The 20579-nt window shown below is 32.3% G+C and overlaps 1 protein-coding gene across 2 annotated transcripts in view; it reads right to left on the reverse strand.

Annotated features, from left to right (window-relative positions):
* Positions 1–662: 662 nt before the first annotated feature.
* LOC118182966 (uncharacterized) overlaps positions 663–20579 on the reverse strand; it is a 77404-nt gene continuing 57487 nt past the window's right edge. For both annotated transcript variants that reach the window (XM_035352354.2, XM_035352355.2), the window contains exons 7-11: positions 19621–19704; positions 15955–16067; positions 8190–8308; positions 923–1062; positions 663–832 (exon numbers count right to left, since the gene is read on the reverse strand). In XM_035352354.2, coding sequence (XP_035208245.1) covers positions 697–832; positions 923–1062; positions 8190–8308; positions 15955–16067; positions 19621–19704 — 592 coding nt within the window. In that variant the 3' untranslated portion in view covers positions 663–696. The remainder of the gene's footprint in view (positions 833–922; positions 1063–8189; positions 8309–15954; positions 16068–19620; positions 19705–20579) is intronic.

The raw sequence follows: 20579 nt of genomic DNA on the forward strand, positions 1-20579 counted from the left end.
CGCACTGTAGATTCATTCACCCCATAATGACATGCCACAGATGCACAACTTCTGCCCTCTTTGATCATATCTAAAAGTTTCACTTTTTCGCTGATGGTCATCATCTTCTTCCTCTTGGGCACCCCAGAGGAAGCTTTTGCAGGGGCACAGCACTTAGGAGGCATTATAAGGGCTTAAGTAATAAAAAAATTTATCGCTTTAACAAAAAAAAGTTATTACCAAGACAACACTAAAATAAGTATGTGAGACAGTCAACATCATGGACAAGATTGGCGAGATACAACAAGAGAATATGCTAGGTGAGGCTGCGATGATGCACAAACAATCAAACTCACAGGGATAAATCCACTCGTACACTGAGTCAACTCATCCCTTTGTTTGGTTGTATTTTTAAATTTTTGTTTTTTGATGAATATTGTAGAAAAACCCATGAAGCACTGAAGCCACAAAACATGAAACGAGAAGTGGCGAGGGAACACTGTATATCAGGTTTAAGATAAAACTAGAATGCTTTAATAGTAACTCTGACTTAATTATTTTCCGTAAACCTTACAACTATTAAGTCTTAATTTGATTATATTACATTATTTTTGAACAATCAATTATCAGACTTCATATATGCACAGATTCCTAGCATCTGTTTAAAAAAAAAATGAGCACACTTTTCAGATTAAAAAATCATACAAATTTATTTTGCTAAATCATATTTTTAAACTGGGAAGCAATCTTTTTCTTTTTATGCATCTTCTTTATTTTCTTCTCCATCTTTTTTATTGTCTTCCTACTATTTGGCCTTTGCAGATTTCTCTTCATTCTTATAGCCTTGCTTTTGCTGAGAAAATAATATTTTTAATTAGCAAAGTAAAAAACAAACAAGCAAACTATCATATGGAATTAAAAAAACAACTAAAAATTTCATTACAAAGAATTCAAGGAAGATTTGGAATTGTGAGCATTTTCCTCCTTTTTGTGGTTAGATCTTTCTACAGGTTGAATCCTTAAATTTCTGTTGCCAATTTCAACATCTTTTAAAGTCAGAGCTTTCTCTTTTGCTTCAGTTTTCTAAAAATAAATAAATAAATAAAAATAAACCCAGCTGCATTGTTACAATTTCAATAAATATTACATTAAAAATATAATCAAAGCTTGATATAATATTTGTCTTCGGGAAGAGTTTAATCAAGTACACTAAAGTGACAAAAGTCATGGGATACCTCCTAATATTTTGTCGGTCCTCCTTTTGCCCGGCGAAGTGCAGCAACTCGACATGGCATGGACTTAACAAGTTGTTGGAAGTCCCCTGCAGGAATATTGAGCCATGCTGCATCTATAGACGTCCATAATTGTAAAAGTGTTGATGGTGCAGGGTTTTGGGCACCAACTGACCTCTCAATGATGTCCCATAAATGTTCGATGGGATTCATGTTGGGCAATCTAGGTGGCCAGATCATTCGCTGGAATTGTCCAGAATGTTCTTCTAACGATTCGCGAACATTTGTGGTCCGGTGACATGGCGCATTGTCATCCATAAAAATCCCATCGTTGTTTGAGTCCATGAATGGCTGTAAGTGAAGTAGCTGAAGATATCCATTTCCAGTCAATGATCGGTTCAGTTGCACCACAGGACCCAGTCCATGCCATGTAAAAACATCCCAGACCATTATGGAACCACCACCAGCTTGAACTGTGCCTTGTTGACAACTTGGGTCCATGGCTTTGTGGGGTCTGCGCCTCACTCGAACTCTACCATCAGCTCTTACCAACTGAAATCGTGACTCATCTGACCAAGCCACGGTTTTCCCATTCGTTTCAGGACCAACCGATATGCTCACGAGTCCACGAGAGTCGCTGCAGGCGATGTCGTGCTGTCAGTAAAGACACTCGAGTCGGTCTTCTGCTGGCATAGCTCAAGGAAGACAAATTTCGCCGCACTGTATTATCGGACACGTCCCTCGTATGTCCCACATTGATTTCTGCAGTTATTTGACGCAGTGTTGCTTTCTGTGAACATTGACAACTCTACGCAGACGTCGCTGGTCTTGGTCGTTAAGTGCAGGTGGTCGGCCACTGTGCTGTCCACGGTGGGATTTTATGCCTGAAATAAGATACTCTCGGCACACTCTTGACACTGTGGATCTCGGAATGTTGAATTCCCTAACGATATCCGAAATGGAATGACCCATGCATTTAGCTCCAACTACCATTCCGTGTTCAAAGTCTGTTAATTCTCGTCTTGCAGCCATAATCACGTCAAAGCCTCTTCACATGAATAACTTGAACACAAATGAAAGCCCTGCCAAAGCACTTCGCATTTATACATTTTCTACGCGATACTACTGCCATCTATATATTTGCATATTGCTATCCCATGACTTTTGTCACTTCAGTGTATATAAAATACTTTTTTTAAACACATAGAAAAAATACTAAAAATGATTAAAGTACTTGATTTCAAAATTTGTTTTCACGCAGTTTAACTAGAACCGAAAGAAAAGATAAAATCCTGTGGACTACAATAAGATATTTCTTCTACAACAGAAGCTGTGACTATTTAAAAAAAGAGAAGTGCTAATAAAAGAAGCAGATAATATTGTTGTTACAAATAAAACAGCAAGTATATAAAATATCAGTGACTACACTTAGTTTTATCCAAAATATTGCCCCTCAGATAAATGGCTGAGAGGAACTGACTTCATTTTTTCTTTACATAATGCAAATGAAAACCACTTCTTGAACTTGTCATGAAAGATTGCTTTCTTGGAAATAGTTACCTCATCAAATAAATTTTAATACCACACAAAAGTAATTATTTTATACCAGTAACTGTGTTAAATCATAATTCATATTATTAAATGGCACCATTTGCAGCACAGCAAACGTTTCATGAATAAGGCATTTACTCATGCATGCTCCTTCCATTTTTACTATTGAACAAAAATCAAGAAGGGAACATTATGTGAATAATTTAATATCTGAAGGATGCACTTAAAATAAGAACATAACAAATGAAAAGTAATCATGGATAAACTAACAGTAACTATCACGATTATTTGAAAGAAATTTACATTCCAAATAAGAATATACAAATATCTCCATTTATGCTTTTCTCTATCTTGAACCTCGGCTACACTTTTTGTTGACTGCTACTCAAATCATTCACTGTTGCTGGAACTGCTACATGTGTTGTCTGCTACAGACTGCAAGTTGCTGCCACTGTCAATATTGCACAGTTTATCTTCCCACATGCAATGATTTTGAGAATAGCATTAGATATTCCTCTTCACTAGAACTGCTTCATTAGTCAGAGCTCATACACCCAAAATCCATCAGCAAATAATTACTAAAATAATCACTACAAGGATAAACTCATTGTAAAATTTTGAGACGCTTGTTTTCTGACTGACTTGAGAAAAGGAAAAGTTACATGAATTAAAAAAAATAAATAAATAAATAAATAAATAAAAATAAAAATAAAAATCACAGCCTTGTGTTAAAAGTTGGGGGAAAATACACAAGTAAACATATTTTTTAATCCATTACAATCTCAAGCATGTAAGCAAAATAATAATAAAAAAAATTATTTAATGACCGAAAAAACAAATAGTATGTTTCAAGATTTACAAAGCTATTTTGAAAATTTTAAAACCAGTCTGGGGCTAAGTGCAGTTTACTCTAAATTCATATATATCCAGTAAATTCTGTGATACTGTGGTATTATGCAAAACAGAGAAGAAAAATTGTTTAAACGAAAATGTTCATATAAAAGTATAATTTATCAGTTTATTTTTCACATGTTTTTAATGAAAATATACAGTCCTAATACGCACCATGACTGCTACAACAAAATGCTTTCTTATACTTTCATTTTGGAAAAGTTATCCAATAGCCTTAGTTCCAGCATCCATCTATTTATCTCTCTTTCTTATGCATGCAACTGCACAGACAGATCCCTCAACAAAGAAAAAATGAGAGAGAGAGGAAAAAAAAAAAAAAAAAACTTGCATCTGGAAAACCTTAATTAACAGCATTACACCTCAGAGAATTAAAAAAAATAATAATTTTGCTGTGCCTCTTTCTTAAGGAAAACCAGTAAATAAATTGCATAACAATTGTAACTGGTGCTGGTAAAAAGGACAGAGTAGGTAGCAACTGTTAAATATTCTGCAGATATATTTAAAAGATGTTTATCTAAAAATATGCCTCTTACCTGCTGAATAATATTATTGATGTAATCACATTATATGGTATCTCGCTATTACCAGCTTGTTAATGTTTTATGCTATTTTATTCTATAGCATATTCAAGAATAAATTTCATAACAGATATATATTTTAGTACACTCATGTCAAAATTTATCTTTACATACCCAAAACTATAGATATTCTATGAAATATAAAATCACTGTAAGCCATTCTTACAGGGAATATATGAAAGATAAGTGAAGTTAACATTATCGAATCAAAGGTGATTAAACGACCTCTGATAATCAACATCATTTGACAGTGAATAAAGTGTGAAGTGCAAAGTGAATATCTGAATGAATTTTTGCAATACAAATTTAATTTTAATGTAATGACTCAAAACAGTTTGCTATGGTTTTGAAGTATTATTTGGAAGAGTCTGTCAAGTGGTGAATCATCAGCCATTTAAAAGCAGGACACATAATCATGGAAGCAGCAAGAAGTGTGAATATTTTCAGATAAACAGTCTCTATGCTACAGAAAAAAATTTCAGAATTCTGTAACTGTTGGAAGGAGGCCTAGATGAGGTTACAAACAAACAACTGCTTCTCAAGATTGACATCTGGCAATAATTGCCTGTCATAATAACAGTAGGTCTATGAGCCAGCAATTACACCAAGCGCTGTTGTATCACTGCAAACTGTATACAGAAGGCTTAACTGCAAACTGTATGCAGAAGGCTTAATTGAAAAGAACTTCAGTATACAGTTTCTTCTGTATAAGTCAAGGGTAGGTGTTTTACAGTCTTTATAACAAAAAAAGGATAATTTTAATTGGTACAAAGAATATCAAAAATAGAGTGAACACCAATGCTCATATATTCTCTTTACTAATACGTTAAAGTTTAATTTAACACCTGTTTCTAAACATGTTTACATCTGTAAGGAATCTGGAACATAAAATCTTCTTTTAAAACATGATTATTTCAGTAATGCAGGTGTGATGATATGGGAAGGAATAATGATGGATAGACTTATGCCTCTACACAATTTTAACACGGAATGTGTGACCAGCCAGAGATAGAGGAATAAGGTCCAACTACCTTATATAAGACTCTTCAGAGGTGCATATGGATCTGACTTTTATTTATGGATGTTAGTGGTAGTCCACATTGAAGAAACCTGTTGACGAATTTCTTGAAATTGAAGAGACTAAGCAAATACCAGGTTGTTCAATAAGTTCGTGGAACGGAAATGAAGAAACAAATTTTTATTTGTAAAAATGACTATTTTTCAACATAGTTTCCCTCAACTTCAATACACTTATTCCAACAGTCTTCTAATTTATGGATCCCTTGACTGTAGTGGTTTTTTTGCAGCTCTGCAAAATATCCCTCCACGGCAGCTATTACCTCTTTGTTTGAAGAAAATAGTTTCCACGGAGATATTGTTTGAGGTGTGGGAAGAGCCAGAAGTCGGAGGGAGCTAAATCTGGCAAATAGGCTGGATGTTGCAACAATTCGTACTTCAATTCAGTTATTTTAGCAATGGTTTTTTTAGCTGTGGCGGAAAATGATTTTCTTCTTCTGTAATCTGGGTCTTCTTTCACGAATTTTTTCGTCTAATTGATTCAAAAGGTTACAATAATAATCCAAATTAATTCTTTTGCCAGTTTGAAGGTAATCTATAAACAAAATTCCTTTCGCATCCCAAAAAACTGATGCTAACACCCTCTTGGCTGTTTTTGCACACGAACTCGCTTTGGCGCCGAAGAGCCAGGTTCACACCACTCCTTAGCCTCCTGTTTTGATTCAGGATCTCATTCGTTGTGATAAATCGATGGATAAAGTCACTTTTATTCTTCTTAAAATGCTCCAAATTTGATTCAGGATCATGATGGTACACCCAAGTCTCATCCATTGTGATAAATCGACGGATAAAGTCACTTTTATTCTTCTTAAAACGCTGCAAACGTTGCTGGCAAAGTCGAATCCGAATGTGCTCTTGCTCCATCGTTAGAGCATGCAGCACCCATTTTGCACAGTTTTTTGAAACCCAAATTAACACTAAAAATATTGCTCACTGTGTCCAATGAAATGCCTAAAGCCTCTGTAAAATCTCTTTCAGTCAATCGACGGTCTTCCAATACCATATCTTGTATTTTTCCGATGATTTCCAGTGTTGATGCAGTTTTTGGATGTCCCTCTTGTGGATCGTCTTCAGGCTGGTACAACCACTTTTGAATAAACTAGCCCACTTGCAAGCCATTGTTTTTGAAGGAGCAGATTCACCTAACACACTCACCATTTCGGTATGAACCTTTCTTTACAAAGAATTTGATAACTGCACGTTGCTCAATTTTATCCATACCTGAAAAAAGGCACAACACGTTAGATATAAGGGGCGGTTAAACAATGAATAAATTAACAGATCGAAATGAAACTTTTGACGTGTTCCTAAGAAAGAACAAATATGAAAATGGCGTTGAAGTTTTAGGTCTAACATTGATGAATAAATGGAGCTCTGCGAACTTATTGAACAACCTTGTATCACGGCCAACTGAATCTCCTGATCTCAATCTGATATACAACTTAGGGACTTCTTTGGATAAACACTTATACAAAGATACCATCCTTACTAGAGGTGTAAATGTCCTGAAGACTACATTGGTGGAGGAATGAAACTCAATTTTCTAAACAGTGACTAATCTAGATACTAAGTTCAACAATGCTATTGCCAGCATGAAAACACTGCAAAATGTGTGTACAAAGGTAGATCACATTCCATATTAAATTCGTAAGCATTAATTTTTTTTTTCCGAACTCTTGAAACATATTATTAACATTTTAACTACTTTATATGACTGTTATATGCTCTTAAATTTTTCTGCTGTTATGTATTATGTTATCATTCCACATAAATTCATAAAATTATAGTTCACAGTTTCTGAGAATTCCATGATTTCATGCATGAACAGATAATTTTGGTCATGAGTGTATCTCGGCAATTTTTATAGTTATGCAATTATTTTGTAGTGCTATTTCAAAGTGGGTCAGGATGTTCAATCCTATCCACTCTTGTAACAGTCAAGAGGTCACAAGGACACTCCCTAAATTTCCTCCTAAGCTTCAGAACTTCTCTAAATTACATGCACAGTGTTAATTCATTTTTGGCCTCAGCACTAGCCCTTTTGTAAATTAGCCACTGCTGTGGACAGTATGTGGCTCTCATTTGTTATGGCCTCTGTAGCCAATTCTGCTTGTTAATAAATACAGTTATAATATTATATATTACAGTTCACTCATCATTTTTATGGCTCTTTCTTTCAAACAATATTCCTTTGAGGTAATGAAATGGTAAATAACAAGCTAGAGTACTATTCAGGGAAAATAACAGGTAAATTCAGGGTTCAACATAAAAAAAGAGATAAATAAATAAATGTTTTTTCATTCTGAGATAGCAGTTAGTGATCTGAAGATTATATTAATATGCCTCACACTACAAAAACAAACAAAATTAAAAATAATATTCAGTAACTACAATTGGAATTCTGCAAAATAAACTGCACATTCATCCTCCTTTTCTTCTTACATCCTGAGATAAAAATGAAAGAAATGGAATAATGGAAAGTGCTAACATACATGAATTTTTGTATATGAACATGACTTTGAAACTACTGGTTACGAAAAATACAAATTTGTGTTCCTGGCATTGAAAGTATTAAAAGACTTATTATCACTAAGACATGGTTCAACAGTATATGTCAGCATTAGCAATATTTAAATAATGCTCCAAAAGGCTCATGTGAAATGCAGCATTCATAAAATACCCATTGGTCTAAACCTCACAGAATTTTTCTCTCCTTAAAATTAGATACAAAAGTAAGGAAATAAATATGATACTATAAAATGATACAAAAGGAAGAAATAAGTTTCAAGAAATAAAATACAAAAAATTCAATTGACAATTTTAGTGTATAGTACTTTTATGATACGAATAAAATACATACGTGAAACAAAACATAAGCAATTCCTTTACCAGCACCTGTAATACGGTCTCGAACAACCCGAATGCGTTCAATAAGCCCACACTGAGAAAAAGTAGACCAAATAGTTTCTTCTTCAACATCTATTTAATATAAGATATTAACATTTATTAATATAAGAGAAATACACATATGTTCAATAAAATTCACTTAGAAAAGTCCATGCCAAATATTTTATTATTACTAGAAATAAAGTCTTCCTTCACTTCAAGCTCTGCAGAAGAACATTAAACGTTAATCAATATTTTAAAGCTTTTTCTCACAAACAAAAATTAGTGCTGAAAATTACTCTTAAAGAATTTTAATGTAACTATTATTATAATTATCAGTACACTAGAATTTAGTTATACAGAATTAAATAATTTTAATTAAATTAAATTAAAGGAATACAATAATTTTAAAATAATTATTGATAGTCTTTTAAATAGAAAATATTTTTCAATACTCTTCTAGTTAAATTAAAATGTTAAATTATATATATATATATATATTCTTTTCTTTACAGAAGATTTAGGTTACATTAGTTGATGAAGGCAAAGTAATTCGACTTATCTACCTACTTGGATGTCTTCAAGGGAAACATTTTAAGGGAAACTGACTCAAACTCCATCACACATGAGAAGAAAAACCATTAAAACCCCAATTCAAACAATCCATTTGCCAGGATTTGAATTTTAGTTGAACCTACACTGTTCATGATCTTCAGCCAATGATGGGTACCCTTACTGAAGACAATACTTCTATTACACTTTAGTGTTTCACACAAAAGGTACTTCTCCTACAGACATTTTTTTAACAATAATTTATAGAGTATGAATTAGAGAACAACTTTAAAAAATAATTTCTGCCCACCTCCTAAAACACATAGGAGAAAGTCTTGAAGTTAATTTCTCGTTTTTTTCATAAGTTTAAAAATTTTAAATCAAATCTGGATGAATGATCCCAATGATCTACTTAAACAAACTTAAAAATAAATAAATTAAATTAAAAATAGATTTATTGTAACCTTTTTTTATTTCCTTTCTGATCTTGCTGTCTCACATAAAAATCTCCTTTACCTGTTATATACTAAGACCTATTTAAATTATGTTAATGAAAATAGTTCAATATGGTAGAAATATCTATCTAAAAAATGTAAATAATGTAATGCTTCTAAGCAAAAGAATGTAAATCAACAGAATTTTATACACAAAAGATGGACATTTCATTGGCTATGTATAAATAAAATATCTCTTTACAGAACTTTTATTAAATATTTTTCATAACTATAAAAATGCACTTTGTAGCAACAATTCAAACAGCAAATATTAAATTTTAAATTTTCTTTCCCCTAGCCCCTTTTTTTGCATTTATCTACAACAGACTCGTATTCTTAGGCTATGGAACAAATAGAGCAAAATAAGCCATAAATCTAGGGAATAATTTCAGCTTCAGCAAATATACTAATATTCATTTGCATAATGCTATATAGAGCAAAATTAAGTTTTTTAAACTGTAACAATATCCTATTAAATTCTAATAATAATTTGACAAGTATAAAAAACTGGCATTTATTTATCACACACATATTTGGCACTTGTTTATTACACACAAATTTGTTGAAAGTATTAAAAGACATATTATCGTTAAGACATTATTCAAAGTATAGGTCAACAATTAGCAATATTTAAATAATACTTCAATATGCTCAAGCAAAATGCAGCATTCATAAAATAACCACTGGCTAAAACACCACAGAATTTCTCCCCCCCCCAACCTTAAAATTAGATGCAAAAGTAAGGAAATAAGATGCTATAAAATGATATAAAAGAAAGAAATAGATTCAAAAGAATAAATATAAAAAATGCAATTTATAATTTTAGTGCATGGTATTTTTATGTTATGAATAAAATACACACACAAAATATAATGTAGCAATTCTTTCACCAGCACCTGCAGCATGATCTCAAACAACACGAATGCATTCAATAATAACTTGAAAGTGCATACATAAGCACTGGCAGCTATTAACTTGCAAAATACAGTATACTTTAGTGCTCCAACAAATTAGCATATAGCCTGAATCTCTATCAAGAAGGCAAACTATGGTATGCTAACCTCTATCACAGAAGGTTTATATTAAACTGATTACTTTTCAAGTTCCACTGTAACTCCTACTGTAGTTCTGTTTTTCATCTCCAAGCAGGGAAAGTTGTTGTTCTCAGATTTTAACAGCCTGTCAACCAATTTCTCAGTTAGGTAACAAAGAAAGATTAGTATGTCATCGTTTGGAGAAGAGAATACCCATTGTAATGAAGCCATCATGTTTCCTACTCTCCAAAAGAGCAAATTTCAAGCTTTATGCTAATTTTTCCTTCTTCTTTTCCAAAGAAGACAAATTTTAGAGCAAAAGTTCTCTTTCATGAATTTTGGAGAAACAGAATTACACAGATAAAACATACTTTGTTTCTTTACAAAAATAGTAGCAAAAATGTATTTGTGCATGTCAAATCTAAAAGTTATATTATTTGAAAAACACAAAATTTATCAAAAAGCATAAAATTTCAAAAACATCTTTTAATTACACTATTGCATCAAAAGACAAACTCAATTACTGATTATACAAGATCAATGAAAAGAAGAGCAAAAGGCTTCAAAAATTCGAATTTTCAAGACGCTGAGAATCCTTACATATATTACTCAAAATATTTAGCAATGACAGGAATCAAAATATGCTCATATTGAAAATCATCTTAAAATGATACTTGAAATATGAGGAAAAATAATTAATGAAATGGAAATCCTTAATTTTTAATGGATGAACAGAACAATTCACAGGCAGAGAGAGTATCAAAGTGTTTAGAAAACTGGTACTGGTATAAAACAAACTGTCCACCTTCATTGCATAAAAAACACTTTTTACAGAAGTTATAGAATATTTCCTTATCTTAGTGAATACAGGAACATAAACATAGTTCTCCCCAGTGTAACACGAATATGAGCCTCAGAAAAATCTCCATGAAAGCATCCCTTTCTAGGCAGGTAGGAGTTGCATACTATTATGAATGCTTAAAATTAACTTAAAAAAGTTTCTAATGGTAATAAGTGAGGCAGAATGTGGCTCGCTGGCTATTTGTCAGACAAGCCTAGTGTGCATTATTTCCATAGAAGAGTGATAAAAGTGAGTTTTGAAAGATGTTTTACGTTGGTATCAACATTGAAATGTTTTTTTAACTAAAAAATACGGCATTCACTCTAAAACACACTGTGAGTGAAAGGGGGGAAGCAAAGACTGTGCTCTTAAATGTGCAGCAGTTTGCTTGCCTTAAGGACACAGATATCAAAATATTTGAACTCGAAGCATGGTTTACACTTTGCTCTTGATCACTGAAAATGTTACATCAAACAAATGATTGTGTTTTAGTTTGTAGACATGATTATTATTAAACAACTGAAGTCACTTGATGCAAACAAATATTTGACACCAAGGTGCTTTAAAAATATTAATGTGAAATTCCTGTCTGTCAAACACAATATTAACTCTAAGTGAGGATGTCTTTTGAACTTTGTGTAGAAAGTAATCAAAGATAATGGATAAAAATTTCAACATGAGAAACAAAAAGCCGTTCTCATTGGAGATTATTGTATCGCTCATAAAATTATCAAGCGACAGTCAGCAAATGAGATCATATCCAAAATCTTAAATCATCGCACATGCGTTCTGAAGTCATTAAGCAAAATAATTATTCGGATTTTCAAGTATAATTATCAAAGGCTTCTACTCAAAGACTGGATCAAAGTTACTAATGACAACTAAATTCCTGTCTTTTGATTCTTAATGCCATTCAAATACTTTTCACAATTTTTAGAAAAAACATTGAAAATTTTTTAAAATATGTCAGAGATTTTTTGTTGTTAAAAGAACTGAGGATGAGATAGATGCATAGCAGAGTTTTTCCTGGAAGAGGGTAAGCATAGAAAAATCGTACGATCAAATGTTGTCTTGTACTTCATCACCAAAAGTGTTAGGTCTATAGTACATTGAAAGAACAAATGGCAAATCTGAATGGATGTTACAGCTATTTAGAATCCACAATGGCCATGAAGAAATCTCCTCAAATGGGTGAGTTTTTAAAAAAAAAAAAAAGGAAAAGAAAGATTAGGATGATTTACATAAAACTGAGTTTAGAATTATCATTAGCTTCTGAAGAATCAAACATTAATTTCAAAATATTTTTCTTTACTACATTAATAGTATGCATTATCTGTTAATTTATTCCTTTGTATAAATGCTTTAAAATGTATATTGCAAAATATTAAATCAGTTTCATTTTATGTATTTAATTATTTTGATCACTTGCACAGCTAAAGATTACAACTTCCAGTAACAAATCCTTCAGATAATAGCTCTATTTTTCCTATCTCAAGAGCTATCGCTTAATGAAGTTTAATTGCACTGCTTAAATTAACATTCCTGTTTGATTAGTTTGCCTGATATTCTAAAATGAAGCACCTTTTTTATTAGCTGAAACTCTTATTTTTTCAAGAAAGCTGTGAAAAGGTACACTTACTTCCAAAAGTTAAGCACAAAGATGTAAAATGGAAGGAGAAAAAAAAAAAAAAAAAAAAAAAAAAAAACTGCTTTGATTGATACAAAATTCGGCAGAAAAGTAGCATATATATTTATGCATAAAACACAATCAATAATTATATACAGAAATATTAAATTTTGTAAGTTATCAGATAATGACATACTGGAGACTTAAACAGAATTATGCATAAAGTAAAAATAAACAGCATAAAATGAAAAAAAAAAAAAAAAAAAAAAAGGACATTAATAGGGTATGTGATCTCCTGCCCTCATCTGTATACAAAGTTTACACCCTGTGACCATGCTTTCAATTAGTTGGTCAACCACCACAGAATTAAGCAATCGCCATTCTTTTTGTAGAGCAGTTTCCAGCTCAATAAGAGTGGCTGGAGGTGGGAAACATGAAGATACAGCACGGCCGAAAGCATCCCAAAGATTTTCAATGGGATTAAGGTCGGGCGAATATGCTGGCCATGCCAACCGTGCAATCTCTTCACTCTCCAGGTAGTCATCGATGATGGAGACGTGCATTATCGTTCATTAAAACAAAAGTAGGGCCAACTGCTGCAGCATAAAATCTCACAATGGGTTCTAGGACTTCATCTCGATACCGGACAGCTGTCAAAGAACCCCATTTAAAGATGTGCAGGTCAGTATCCTAATGAAATCCCTGCTCACACCATAATGCTTCCGCCTCGGAATGCGTGATGTTCGGTGATGTTTTGGGACTGATTGAGCGTTCATTGTTAACACCATATTCTTATACACTTGTCATCTGGCTCCAGAGAAAATCTTGACTCATCAGTAAACATGACATTGCCCCAGTCGGACACATTCCAATTGACATGTTCCCGGCACCACTGTAATCGTGCCCCCCCTCTTGATTGGACGAATAGAGGAACACAAACTCGAGGTACCCGGGCGTACAGTCCACTCGTATGTAATCGTCGGCGTACAGTAGCTGCAGATATCGCCTTACCAATGGACACTGTAACTATAGATGTCACACGTGTGGAGGTCGCTCTGTGATTCCGCTTGGCTGCAATAGCAATATATCGATCTTCAGTGGGGGTTGTAACTCTTGGGTGACCGGCTATGGGACTTCGGACAACTGTCTGTGGTTTGAAATTGTTTCCATAAACGTGAAATTACAGAATGATGAACACCGAAGAAAAGAGTAACATCTGTGATCGACCGTCTTGCTTCATTGCGCCCCACAACGCGCCAGCGCTCAGAATCTTCCATTCGTCTTCTGGAAGTCATAGAAACACGTATGTCTTGAAAACAAATTGTATGAAATTTTTAAACACCTTCTATCAGCACTTACAATCAACTTCTGTAAGCCTTCATAAAGCTGGCTTCTTATAAGACTGGCTTTTTTGCATATTTCTTGACATGAAAGCACAATTGGTTGTTGCCTAACATATTTGCATACTTCCATATACCTCTGCAACGAATTGCATCCTCTTCAATTCTGATTGACTTCTGGAAATTAGCATTTTCCTCTCCGTGCTTAACTTTTGGAAGTGAGTGTATTTTGCAAACCTATTTCATGTACTTAGATAAAAGACATACTTTTCAGGATATGATTGGAAACCCAATAAACCAAAATTCAACTGAAAATTTATTACTGATTATTTCCCACGTGCAAATCAAAGTTCTTTGAGAACAACAATGAACACATACTCATTTTTAAAATTATATTTTGCATATGAGTTTTCAACAGCAAATTAAATTTTCTTCTAATATTTAGTAATGCATTTCGTTTGCAAATAATCTATTATAATTATTTACAAACTACTCCAGGAATTTAAATAAAATTTCAAAGGAATTAAATAGAGGTAATTTTGCTTAAAAAACTTTAATCTGAAAATAGTCAATGGAGTATTAAAAGATTAAACAAAACAAACTTAAAAACATTTATGAAGGGGGGGGAACTCCCTCTGTTCTTTGAATATACCAAAATATAGTGGTTAGTACTACTGAATTTTAGAATTTCCAAAATATTATCTCATAAGTAAATGCAATTTTTTTAATAATAAATTTTAAATTTTTGAAAAATTCATATTAAATTTTAAGATACATTCATCACTATTATTTACAATTTGTGCCCATCAGAATTTTAATCCTGGTGATATAATTTTGTGTGCTTTAGTACAATGAACTGAGTTCCCTACAGGTACAATATTTCAAAAAGGTTATGAAAAAAGATGGTAAACTATTCACACTCAGCCAAATGAATATGATAGGTAAGTCCTAATTTTCCATTCAAACTGCCTTAATTTTTACAATGCTTCTCATGTTGTATTAAGTTGAGCACAATATCATGATGAAAAGTAAACATTTCTGTTAGCTAGTGCACATTTTTTTTCATCAGAAAAAAATGCTTTAGTCATGTCACTAGTCCTCAATACCACTGATTAGTGATAATATCAGATCTTCAGGAAGCAACTCATGATAGATAATTCTATCCATATTCCAATATATATATAGCATTATCTTCTTTGGGTGAAAGTCTCTTTTTTTGGAATTACAATTGGTGTTGTGTTTTCAATTGTTTCTTATATGTAACTGTCTTAGTCTTTTTAATTGTCTTTTATATGCAACTGTCTTAAGTTTGCAATTTCGCACAGAGACTGTTTGAATGAGAAATGATATTTTTCTAATCCAGAAAGGGGGAGGGGAGTTATTTCGAATTAACATTTTAAATCTCTTCCAGTGCGGACTGGTCAGTTTAGGTTTTTTATTTATTTATTTATTTTAACTACTGTTAAATTTTGAAGAACTATTAAATGAGTTTACTGGACTTACAAAGATTTTCTATGATTAAACTGATTTTGCTCTCTTAACAAGGAAAAGCATTATTTTTGAGGAGAACCAATAACTTTAACATGAAACTACAAAATTCTTAGAATAGCATGAAAAATTGAAAGTTTCAAATTAAAGAAGTAATGAAGTAGAACTTTATTAACATTAAACACATTCAGCAGTGTCTGAAAAGGGGTTGGACAGAAAGTTAAAAAGGCCTGAAATATATGAGATCATCTTTTACTCACATTAAGTAAATAATACAAATTTTGGATGAGACAGGGAGAAAAAACACGCTACTTATAAAATATCAACAAATAAAAAAGAAAGAAATTGAAATAGATACATTACCAAATGGCAAATTTCCAACAAAAATTGTTCGCTTATCATCATAAGCTCTCTTTTCGCCAGGGGCACCAGCAAGATCCACAAATATATGTCGATCATCAACAAGAGTTCCATTTCTGAAAAGAGTATATTAAAATTGCATGATAGAGTATCTTACAAAATAATGTATATTCATGTATGTGATAAACTCCACTGGACAATTTCACAGGTTCTCTTCATCAGCACTTGTACCTTTTTACAAATTTATGCACGAAATATTCAATCTAATAACTGTGAAATATCTGTTACAACATTTCTTCTCTATACAGCAGAATACAGTACAAAGTCCGTAATCCGGACTCATCGGGACTTTGGCGATTCTGGATTAGGGTTTTTTCCAGGTTATAGATCATCGATTTAAATCTGGTAAGATGGAATGCAGAAATAATACAATTAAAAATATGAAACATTAATTTATGAAATAAAGAGCAATCATGATCTAAAGGGTATCAAAATTTAATAAAAAGAGCTTAATATTTATTTGTTTACTTTAGTAAACATTTCTATCAATGTAAGTTGTTTAAGTTGCTTTGTTTTTTGTGCTAATACTTTCTCTTTAATTCTATAAACAGACATAATTTCTTGTTCAGTTACAAAGTTCCACTGCTCAAGTCCTGTAATTGCTGTGTCGAGAATACCGACTAACTTGTCTATCGAAATTTTTTCGTTTTCAATAACGTTCTCTGTTACTTTCTTCACTATCGGAAGTGTGCATGGGTAAACACTTTACTGACTTTACGCGCATGCGTAAGTTTGTGGCTTTGAGGTCCGGATTATAGATCATTCTGGATAATGGACATCCGGATTAGAGACTTTGTACTGTATTAGAATTCTATTCAACAGTCAAGTGACTACAAAAACTACGTCTTGCTTATCTTATAGAGAAAGAAATTCGTAAACATGCAGTAGTTTGTTTCAAAAGAATAGTAGGTGCATAGTTGGTAGTCCAAACATTCTTGATGAATTTACAAAAATTACTTTGGGATGGGGGTACACAAATAACAAAATTTACAGATACTCCTTGAGAAATTAATAAATTTTTTATCATATTATTAATAAACTTCAATATGTAAAATTTTTGTTGCTCAAAGTATATTTTTCAGTTTTGGTGTGTACATGAACTCATTTTCAGTTCAAGTATACACCAAAACTGATTCATAAAACTAAGTCTCGATTTCTTGATTATTCAGTATTTATGATCCTAATATATTTTCTTTGAAATATGATCCACAAGAAGAAATTAAAGGGCATCTAACCAATCATATAAAGAAAGTAAAAAATCTTGAAACTGGATCATCTACCAAATATATTGTTAGGATATCCCTCATTCATTTAGTTTCACACAACTTTATCTGAATAAGGGGATGCTCTTTTGCTCCCATGTGATATCTGAATAAAAATGAGAAATTAGATGTATGGCAAGACAATGTCAAAGGAAATTGCTCCTGTGATAATATAAAACAATAACTTCTATTATTTATACTATCAATCACAATTACTTTTTTAAATTTATTAAATATTTTTAGAACAGCTAGTGTTTCTGCTTATTCTAAAACTCACAGCAATAAGCAGCATTTTACAATTTACAAACAGTAGCATGTTATGAAAATGCAAGTTTCTTTTAATTTAAAAAATTTTTATATGCCTTTAAAAAATTAAAATTCAGACTGTTAACTTTTTTAGTTGAATGCTATTATCTGATATAATTATGTGAAAGCATTAAAAATGTTTTTATTTTGGTTATAAAAAAGAAAGGTTTTTAACTTTAATTTTGCTGGTAAATTTCTACATTTAGCATGTAGTTTCACATTCTACATGCAATAAATAAATAAAAAGAATTAAAATTTTATCTAATAGGGGGACCGGAAAATAATGTCTCTTTCTTACATTAAATTCAAATGAATAAATTTTTAACAATTTTTATTTTTAATCAATTATTTTATCACCCTTGTTATCAACAGCCTTTTGCCATCTAGTGTGCAGATGTTCAATCCCAGACCAATAAAAATCAATTGGTTTTTGAGTAAAATATCTCAAGATGGTATTTTGGACATAATCCTAATTTTGACATTTTTTGCCACTAAGAATATGTTGTAGGGATCAGAATACATGGAAATCCAAGGGTGCGATATCGGGCGAGTATGATGGGTGAGGCAGTACCTTCCACCCCAATTCATCAATTTTCCCCAGTGTTTGTCTTGCACAGTGCGGTCTCGTCGTTTAGCAGAATGACGCCTTTTCTGTTGACAAACGCCAGATATTTTTCGATTAAAGACTGGTTCACTCAATCGAATTGTTCACAATAAAGGTCTGCATTAACAGTTTGTCCAGGTCTCAGCAATTCAAAATAAACAATTCCGCGAATACTCCACCAAACACACATAAGCGCATTATTGGGATGTGAACCCTTTGCAATCCTTATTAAAACTGCCTTATGCATTTTGGATTATCATATAGGACCCATTTTTCATCTTTAGTAATCAAACGATCAAAAAAAATTATTCTGTATGGCAATGTTGAAACAATACATTGCAAGTGATGGATCGGATGGCTTTGTTCTATTCGGACAGATTATGGAGCACTCAAACACCTGCTCTGCTTACTTTTCCAATCTGCTTTAAGTGCTTTTGGATGGTCGACCAAACTTGGCTAAAGGTGTTTGACTGTTCCTCGATTGTTTGACATGGATTTGCTTTCACTTCTGCCCTTAGCATGTTCATTGTCTAATGTTGTTACTCTTCCTGATCGATAGGAGTCAAAGAGATCAAAATTAACGAATTTGAACTTGATGCCAAAGATATACCATCTTTGATGGTATATCTTTGGCATTTACGAATGTCTAATGCATGTGGATAAACATCACAAATGTTTTGGTCGCAACTGTTATATTATTTTCCGGTCCCCCTGTTATTTTATATGAATGATACATAAAATAAGTTTTAACACGTCAAAAGAAATAAGAGTTTCTCAAACATAACTTTATATTAAAATAGTTACATTTTCTCTTTTACTTTTTTTTAAAAATTTACATATATAACACTAATCCCAGACTAGTTTTGAAACTTGGATAAACTGAAGCACTTTACACTATTAGTCAAAATTAGAAGGTAGTTCGAAAGAATATGCTGCAATTAAAATGTTCAATGACGTAAATATTAATTTGCATATAATTAACCTGCAAATAAACACAAAACTTTACTTAGCTCATAGCTTAGTGCAGTGGTTGGCAAACTGTGGCTCTTTCACAAAACAGCACATGCGGGCGCCCATTATATGTATGGGCTTTAAGTTAAATGAAATTAAATTGATCACAATTAACCATTAATTAAAAAATATGCCTTACTCATGCATTTTCAAAGCTGTAAAAATGCTGTTTGCACCTTGACTACTGACAAGTTTTGCTGTAGGTTGAAGTCTATGTATTTAACCGTATTAAATTTTGTCCCCCCTGAATACTACCCTGGTAATTCTTAGAATCATGCTTTAACAATGCAGTGATCAACATGTTAAATCCTAATTGATTAGGATAGTAATAAAATATTCACATAATAAAATTTAAATAAAATTAATATTCACATAAAATATTTAATGAGAGTATTAAAAAATTAAAGGAAAATGATTAAAGCTTACAAAATTAAGCTTTCCACAGCACTACTTCTTTCTTTAAATGTCACAAATCCACGGAGATTATGCAGCTTACTATGAAAACTTTCCCTAAAAGATAAGATTAAGTAAAAATTTTGAAATAGCATATTTTAAATACACATTTTTCAGACAAAAAACTATGAACACAGATTTTTTGCTTTCAGTACATCAAACAGTCAAGACACTTGAAGGCAATATAACAGATTACAAAGTCTGAAGGAAAGCAAATACAAGATACTAATAAACACTACATCAATGAAATCTCAACACCAATTTTTATATCATGACGGAACCTGATACGAGAATGAGTAGACTGAGACAAAAGTGATAACAATTGGATAACAAGGAATCCATTTACATTATTGAACATATGCAGACCAAGAACCATTACATATTAATATGAACTACTGCTTCTAGCAACAAGGCATGAAAATATTTAGCTTAGCATGAACTCATAAATACTACATGTCATCCTGCAGAACATTCTGCCACATGTTCTACAAGTTCAGTGAACTCCTGCACTTTATAAAATACTGCTCTGTAACCAGCAGTCTATGATATCCCATACAGTTTGACTAAGCAAAAAAGGTTTAGAGAACAGGCAGAGCCAAGACACAATCACAATATTGCATAAGATATTCCCTGGAGATGTTCATCATGTTTGTTATATTTTGCTGAAAGATGGCTTTCAAAAAACATGACATCATTGACAGCATAACGAATTGCATCATGTCAACAATGTATCACTAGGCTAGTGTCGAGAAGGATCATTCTTCAATAGAATATGCTATACACAATGACATGGAGTAAGCAGGATTACTCAGGCCTCCCTAAACACTTCTCAAGTCATTTGAACCAAGTAAAAACTATTAATCATTATAGAACACGATTTAGTTCCTCTATTACATATTCCAAGCATTCCTAATTACATGCAAGGTAAGAAT

This window comes from Stegodyphus dumicola, chromosome 2 (genome assembly GCF_044657685.1).
Source record: "Stegodyphus dumicola isolate Sdum_Otavi_A_Nest chromosome 2, ASM4465768v1".
Classification (NCBI taxonomy): domain Eukaryota; kingdom Metazoa; phylum Arthropoda; class Arachnida; order Araneae; family Eresidae; genus Stegodyphus; species Stegodyphus dumicola.